The sequence below is a fragment of the Leptinotarsa decemlineata genome, unplaced genomic scaffold (assembly GCF_025532065.1).
Source record: "Leptinotarsa decemlineata unplaced genomic scaffold, Ldec_3_MD MMD2_tig00026328_RagTag_RagTag, whole genome shotgun sequence".
Taxonomy (NCBI): domain Eukaryota; kingdom Metazoa; phylum Arthropoda; class Insecta; order Coleoptera; family Chrysomelidae; genus Leptinotarsa; species Leptinotarsa decemlineata.
Genome location: NW_027412688.1, coordinates 1,817,205 through 1,825,672, shown reverse-complemented (window position 1 = coordinate 1,825,672; position 8,468 = coordinate 1,817,205). Strand labels below are relative to the sequence as shown.

General features: G+C 36.7%; 1 protein-coding gene across 1 annotated transcript; it reads left to right on the top strand.

The window, feature by feature from the left end:
- The first annotated feature begins 1,195 nt into the window (after window positions 1–1,195).
- On the top strand, window positions 1,196–7,012 carry LOC111511340 (uncharacterized). The gene is made up of 3 exons (XM_023167359.2): window positions 1,196–1,267; window positions 4,408–6,249; window positions 6,708–7,012. The coding sequence occupies exons 1-3, from the start codon at window positions 1,262–1,264 to the stop codon at window positions 6,945–6,947; spliced, it is 2,088 nt and encodes a 695-aa protein (XP_023023127.2). The 5' UTR covers window positions 1,196–1,261; the 3' UTR covers window positions 6,948–7,012.
- The last annotated feature ends 1,456 nt before the right edge of the window (window positions 7,013–8,468 follow it).

The following is an 8,468-nucleotide window of genomic DNA, read 5'->3' as shown; positions in this document are numbered from 1 at the left end:
TTGAAACGTACAAAACTTTTGGAACAACCTTATAGACTAACCTATTTTGTACTCACATTGTTGTTTGAAATAAGTTTCTGGAAGAAGAAGTAGCTTTTTGTACTAAAACACTATTTACCCAACACTGCTACTTTTTAGCTTCAAGTAATAGCCAAAAATATTCTCGGACAATCAAGGTGCATTGGTAGCTCTTGGCTCCTACCGAGCAACGTCTACATTGGTAGCAAATTGCTAAAAACGACTCTCCTCGATGGAAAGACTCAACAGATTGCCTCTGGTCTGGATTCCTGGCTATTCTGGCCAAGCTGCTGACTCCCTTGCAAAGGAGGGTACTGCAAGCAGCTCCATCGAACCTGTCATTGGCATCGCTTTAGGCTCTGCCAAACGAACATTGAACCCCTGGATAGCAAGAAAAGTTATGGACTTCTGGCAGAATCTTCCAGGATTGGCTCACTCCAAGGCGTTTATTCACCCTTCGAAGCTTGATACCAAACATTTGTTGGACTACAGTAGGGATGAACTATGAAGTTTAACAGGCCTTCTTACAGGTCACTGTCATTTGAATCATCATATGCAGACTGGGACTGTCAGAGGACAGTGTGTGTCGCCTCTGTTTGGAAAATGATCAAACAGCAGAGCGCATACTTTGTGCCTGCTCCGCTGGGGACCGAATCAGGTTTTTTAGAGTTCGGCAGAGCCGCACTCTTACCATCTGACCTGAAAGACTACTCACCATACAAACTAATCGGCTTCGTTAAGAAGCTAGGTTTATTTGGCCCAGTGTGAATAAGTGTGAGTCACAATGAACCCTTGCGGGTTCCGGTGGAGGGTCGAATAGACCCACTCACTTTAGACTTAACCTAACAGCCAAAAGAAGCGGGCCCCTTCCCATTCCATGGAGGAAAATCAGTCTCCTCTCATCCCTGACAACAGATTAGAGAGAATAGTGGACAATTTCTTTGCCTCGGACTAGGAACTATCCCTGCTTGCATAGCTTTTATGCATCCGTCTTCAATGCATATGAATTCATGTTCCAAAATGTTAACACATCGATGGAGAAACATGTACCCTGAAATGATGATTTCATTCCAAAATCTAGGTCAAAAACAAAACCTATTGATAACAACACAATAAATATACAATGCTGAAAGAGACCGCCTCACGTATTCCTTGATCTTCTTTGGAATACAAATTATATTCCAAAGATTATATAAATTCCAAAAGAATTTACTCATGCTTTAGTCGTTTCGAGGTCTGCAATATGAAGGTAAGAGTGATTTTACTTTCAATAGTTGGTTTCTTCGGGTTCGGTGTGTTTTTCCACAGCAATAATAGTACTAACAATGTCGTTCTCAAATTCAGAAGTGTTTCAATTTTTTTCTGTGAGCCAGGACAGTTGATTAATTGATCTTTCAACTGCCACATCAATGGATTACTGGGGCTGCGGAGAGAAATTGATATTATCAATAGGTAGAATTTAACTTTTTTTTCTACAACTATGAATACACTATTTCTGAGGTACGTTTTGTTAAGCTATGTGATGTTATCCAGCAATTGTTGGTGATATCACGTTTTTGAAAAAAGTTCAGGTATTGAAAAAATTCACGAAGAACAAATTACATACCAGTGGAATGAAGTAGCTATCCGAGACAAAACAGTAAACAAGTTTTTCGAATGGCTGATGTCTTTACAAAATGATTTTCACCAATGAACTTGGTATAAAGAATCAGTACTGAATGCAGAACATTTTACACAGAGTGCTCAATTAGTGTTTAAATTAATATCTTACTTTACATATGAAATTTGCACCTGTGGCATGAAATGGATCTATTAGAAACTGTTTCATTAGGTTGTTTGCCAACGTAACATAAGTCAATTAATACAGTCAGCATAAAAAGTGGGTGCTTGGATGCTCGGGATTCGATGAAATCGATGAAAGTTTTTTTTCTGGTTCTCGTTGACGACGAAAATATTTGTGACTTCTCGTTGCCTTTCTGCATTTTATTTATCTTATTTTAGTATCTGAATGTTGCACATTTAGCACAGTACCATGTGCTAAATGTAGTTATATAAGCTTGACGATTACCATACAATGTAATTTTTGTCTAAAAGGTATTATGATTATTATTATTATTATTATTATTATTATTATTATTATGTTTTTTGTGATAGTTAAACAGTTGGATCTAGTTCTGGCTAGCTGAGGCTACATATTGATGGTTGTGCCATTGAAAGCTAAGTAAAGTTTTCGATTAGAATATAAATTCAAAAAGAGTTATTCTCGTGATATAGGAAATTTTTTCCTGTGAGGAAAATGGATAGATAGATAGATTTTATTGATCCTTTTTGCTACATAATGTGTAGACATGGGATAAGTCATAATTGTAGTTGAGTTATAAACATGCCAGTCCTGATGTCGAAAGAAATACGATCACTCATTGCTTACTTCAAGTGTAAATTTGTCTACTGTGTAAAAATCCTTTTCTGATGAATAACATTTCAATTTTTTTTATTGAAGATATGAGGAGACAGTCTTTATATCATTTGGCAGTAGATTGTACATTCGAATGCCGGCAAATTTAGGAAATTTTTCATATTTTGCGTTTGACGTTTTCGTGTTATGATCATATCTTCTCTTCTTATGTTATAGTTATGCATATCTGTTTTTGTTTGGAGAAGTTCTTTATTTTCATGTACAAATGTTAATGTTTTAAAAACGTACAGACTTGCAACTGTCAATATTTTATTTTGTTGGAATATCTCTCTACATGGAGTTCTAAACTTATGATGCACTGTTTGGAACCTTTGGTATAGTAATGAATATTACTGGAGTTTTTTCCCAACACCAAATCGTTATTTTTAACATTCGACACGTGTTTCAATCACCAAGTGATCATCTTCAAAGAGGAAGATTAAAGGTTTTAATCTTCAAAGAGGAAGATTAAAGGTTTTAATCTTCAAAGAGGAAGATTAAAGGTTTTAATCTTCAAAGAAGAGGAAGATTAAAGGTTTTAATCTTCAAAGAGGAAGATTAAAACCTTTAATCTACCTCTTTGAAAATGATCACTTGATGATCGAAACACGTGTCGAGGTGTTAAAAATAACGATTTGGTGTTGGGAAAAAACTCCAGTAATATGGAGTTCTAAAGTCTAAATTAAATATCAATCTCAGCAGCGTTTTTTGTTTTATAAAAATCCTGTCTGATCCAGTAGCTAGTCCCTAGACCTGAATTTTATCATACATACGAGTGAAATTTGCCATAATAAAATGATATCAGTGAATTTGTATCTAATTTGCGCTTAGGAGATTTTATCAGGTAGTATGATTGATTAAATTTCTTGCATATATAATCTATATGTTCTTGCCAAATGCGGAGTAAGTCAACCATTATTCCTAAGAATTTTGTCGAGCTGGCCAGTTCTAAAGGTTTATTTTGGAAACCAAGATTGAGATTATGTTCTCTTCTCGATGAATTCGCAAATTGCATGTATACTGTTTTGTTTTAGTTCACAATGTCTGTTCTTGTTACACCACCCATTAAATTCGATTAGAACAGCATTTATTATTTGTGTCATATCGTCAGATGTTTTACTGGAAAGAATGATAGACTTGTCATCTGCGTGGAGGAATATTTTTCCATGACTTATATTAAGAGGTAGATCATTTACATATAATAAAAAAATTAATGGACCAAGAACGGTGCCCTGAGGGATACATGGTATTATTCTGCTTTACCTGGAAACATCTATTCCCCAAAAAAGAAACAAGTAATTGATTTATATTACCACGAATCCCTAGGTTGAAGAGTGCGCCTACTATAAATTTTAAGTTCAAAGTGTCGAGCACAGACGAGCACAAAGGCAGAATGCGTGATCCAGTCCATGCTGAAATTCCATAATAGTAGGCACTACATTCTCAGAAATATTCCATTAAAACGAAAACATTGTTGTCAGGTTGTGATTCTATATATTTCATCAAATGAAAAAATATAAAGAATCACAACCTGATAACAATGTTTTCGTTTTGATGCAATATTGCATGTTTAGTATGTATCATTATGTCAGAAGCAAACAGCATTACCAGGTTTTTAATCAGCATATTGCTAAAATTATAAATTTCAGTTGAATATAAATATTCCATTTCTTGTTTTATTATTGGTGATGTCATCTATTATCAGTCTCATGAGATATTATTCAGTATTTTTCAATTCTTACAATGGCATACAAAACGTAATTTTATTCTCTGAGTTCACAGAGCTCATATAATATGTCATAATATTTTTCACATACGATCTGATTTGGGTCTTGTAGTACACAACACAGTTCCAAGCTTACAATCACCACTGTACTTCAAAATCAGAATCATGCTTTCAAATACAAATTTGAGCAAATGTTTATTACTTTCAGATCCTACTCAATATCCTCCTGACTCTCAGCGTCGTTTTATGTGAAGTTCCTCCACCATATCCTGCTAGGGGATTTAGACCAAGCCCACAATTTTTCATACCTCCGCCTAGCCAAACACAAACACAATATGGACCACCGCTAGATGTCAATCCAGTAAAAGTGATAGTCAGACCGCACAATTCGGCCCAAAGGCAACGACCTCAAAGTCAAGCGGAACTAGATTTTCTTAATAATTTAAGAATAGTTAATAACCAGCTTGAAGTCACATATGGTGTTCCAAGTAAACAGGAACTGCCCAGTTCACAGTATGGACCTCCATATAATAATAAGCAAGTATCCAATCCTGCAGGCAATAGATTTCAGAACAACATAGCTGCCAACCAACCACAGGTAATCTATGGTCCACCAAACAGAATAGAGCCGCTACGACCTACTGACAACAGGTTCCAGAGCAATATAGTTGCTAACCAACCACAAGTAACATATGGTGCACCTAATAGAGTGGAACAATCACAACCGCAGGTAACCTACGGTCCACCAAACAGAATAGAGCAGCCACGACCTACTGACAACAGGTTCCAGAGCAGCATGGTTCCAAACCAACCACAAGTAACATATGGTGCACCTAATAGAGTGGAACAATCACAACCGCAGGTAACTTACGGTCCACTAAACAGAATAGAGCAGCCACGACCTACTGACAACAGGTTCCAGAGCAACATAGTTCCAAACCAACCACAAGTAACATATGGTGCACCTAATAGAGTGGAACAATCACAACCGCAGGTAACCTACGGTCCACCAAACAGAATAGAGCAGCCAGGACCTACTGACAACAGGCTCCAAAGTAATATAGTTCCAAACCAACCACAAGTAACATATGGTGCACCTAATAGAGTGGAACAATCACAATCGCAGGTAACCTACGGTCTACCAAACAGAATAGAGCAGCCACGACCTACTGACAACAGGTTCCAGAGCAATATAGTTGCTAATCAACCACAAATAACATATGGTGTCCCAAATAGAATAGAGGAGCCACAAAGTCAATATGGAATACCAGATTCTAAAGACATTGAAACATTTGAAAGGACTCGTCAAGTTGAAACACAGCTACAAAAAATTAACGAGTTGAACAACATACCTGCAATCCAATATTTGCCAGTAAGAGAAGCTACCAGTTTCAAAACCTCGAATCTAAATGAAAATTCTGCTCAGCATTTGCCAGTGAGACCATCTACCGATTTCAGAAATGAAGTACTGAAACCGTCACAACAATATCTACCTATAAAAGCTGCAACTAATTTTGGAAACAGCTTTCAGCAATCCCAATATACCTCAACAACTGAAAACTCTAATATCAATGATCGATACCTGCCACCGCAGACCTATAACTCTCCACAAGAGAAAAACCCTGGTAAGGTAACTTTCCTAAATAATTTCGATGTAACTCCCTATCAAGTCCCCAAGGAATCCGGCCAAAGTTTCCAGAATAACTTTCCCACCACCAAAGAAAACCGTGAATCTGTTTCAAATAATGCTGAAGCACCTAGTCAAGCAAATCTCCCATCGCAATACTCCCCCCAAAGACCTGCTGCTCCCAATTTTGATATAACCCAGGTCAAAGTGAAGTCTTGGAGTAAGGGTGTCAGTGGAAATAACAACAAACTAGAACCCGGTTTGACATCAACGAATGAAAATTCTGACCAGAGCGGATTTGTAGGAGATTCAGTTACTGATAGATATTTGCCACCTTCAACTACTCCAAGGACAGTGGTACGAAGGCCAAGCCGTCCAACTGTAGCACCAATTCCTACTACAACACCACAGGAACCTGAGGAGGTGAGATTTTGATCAGAGATATTAGCTCACGGCCTTCAAACCCGGAAAATATTAACACTGAACATTATATTCGTTTTTAAAAATATTTCATGTACCTTGGTGAAGCTTCTTCCCTTCCATTATATTTTTTGATAGAGTAAAGCTACCAGATATATCAATCGTGGTGATATTATCATTAACATATGACAGAAACGTAATAGGGCCTAGCACAGAACCTTTTGGCACACCAAATCTAATTTCCCCTGCTCTCCGGGAATAATTTCTTTTTTCTATGGATATCTTCGGATATTTCATTTTTAAGATTGCCAATGATTGATTTTTGTCAGTCCCAATAACAGGATAGTAGAATATGACATTTTCAAAGTAGGATGTTTTCATTAGAGGGCCGGAGAAAAAGTAAACTAATTTTATGCTGTTGTTCTCCTTCATCAAGCAATTTATGTTTTTCTATTTTTCAGACTACACCATTCAACGACCAATCAGATAATCCAAACGTCGCTATAGCAACTGCTGTTGCGGGACTACCAGGAGATCAACAATTCTATCTACTTCAACCTGATGGTCGTCTTCAAAGGGTGTTGTATCAAAGAACCCGCGAGGCAGGAGATCAGAACTACGAATATACAGCGAATTATCATTTCCAAAACATTCAAGCTGATCCCAACGTAGTTTACTCACCGCTCATCAACTTTGGATAATTTATATGTGATTCCTTGTGATATGTTAGTAGTTATTTCATGAAATAAAAGTGAAACTCTTGTTATCTGAGGGACTGATGATTTCTATGAGATTTTTCTCTACCTTGTCCATTTTGTTTCGACGTACCAAGGTGGTATTTTCCTTTAGCAGACTACAATATCTCTTATTTTCCAGCGTTCAATGGCGAATGTACGTTCGATAGTTTAACTAAAGTAAATCGAAATCATTTACTTAAAATAATTGTCGATTTAGGACAGTTTGGTTTTCCGTTACTTCGTGAGACGTACAAGTTTCAGCGGTTATCTCACTCAGAGTCAGACGATGATCTACATACACATTGTCTTGTTTTTGATATAGTAGATCCACCGTAAGTTGTATGCAACATTTCCAGCGTTACGGCACACGAAGTTCTAATTGCAAGACAAAATTTGAGACAAATTATTTGCTAGATACTTTTATCCATTGTTTTTCAATGCCTTTCGGGGTATTAGCCAGGTGAATAGTTGTTTTCTGATTGGTGTCAGTCCATTAACCTACTTTGGTGGTGAGTCGAGACTGGCCTGAACAAATTGTTCTTTTACTTAATTTACTTAAATAACAAATTGAGAACTCTGAGCAAACTAAATGACGAATGGCACTAAAATTTCGCGCGAGTACAGAAACAGATGTGTCAACCTAGTTAAAAAAATAATTTTGAGATTCCCTTCACGCGGGCTTTTTAAATGATCGATTCCCAATTCTTTTTTGACAGAGTGTAAGCGTAAATTGATATTTTCATGAGCAAAAGTGACACATTGCAAGATGAATATGGAAGACATTTTTTTATGTCACGGAAAGTTGTAGATATCAATCTCATTACCTCTCGTCTAAGCAACAAAAACTTTCGGAAACTCCCTGGCATATTCTGAAAACATGATATCAAAGTTGATGAGAGAATTAACCATAGGAAAGTACACCTCTATAGATCCAAATGTATCCATAGTTTTTCTAATGTTTGAATGAATAATTTACAGAATTACGTATGTTTCAGACTTATTTCGAGTGTAACTATCCTAGGATGAATTTTCTTCACCTTCAAGGATTCAAATGTATCCATAGTTTTTCTAATGTTTGAATGGATAATATGCAGAATTAATTATCTTTCAGACTCAATTCTAATTTAACTATCCTAGGTTGATTTTCTTCACCTTCAAGGATCCAAATGTATCCATAGTTTTTCTAATGTTTGAATGAATGATATGCAGAATTAAGTATGTTTCAGACTTGATTCTAATCTGTTTAAAAATCTGTTTAAAATCTGTTTTTCCGTTAATCAGCTGTCGCCCCCACACGAATGACAACTTTCAGAAGTTGAGAAACTTATGAGAGCTAAGAACTAACGAGGTCTTACCTTTTAACGTGTGATTCCTAATACGGTTGCAGAATCATCCCCGCTTCAACCAGATAAATTCTCTCGAGGAAAATATCTGGTCGAGGCGGGAATTGAACCCACGATCTTCCGATCGTGAGTCGGGCGCACT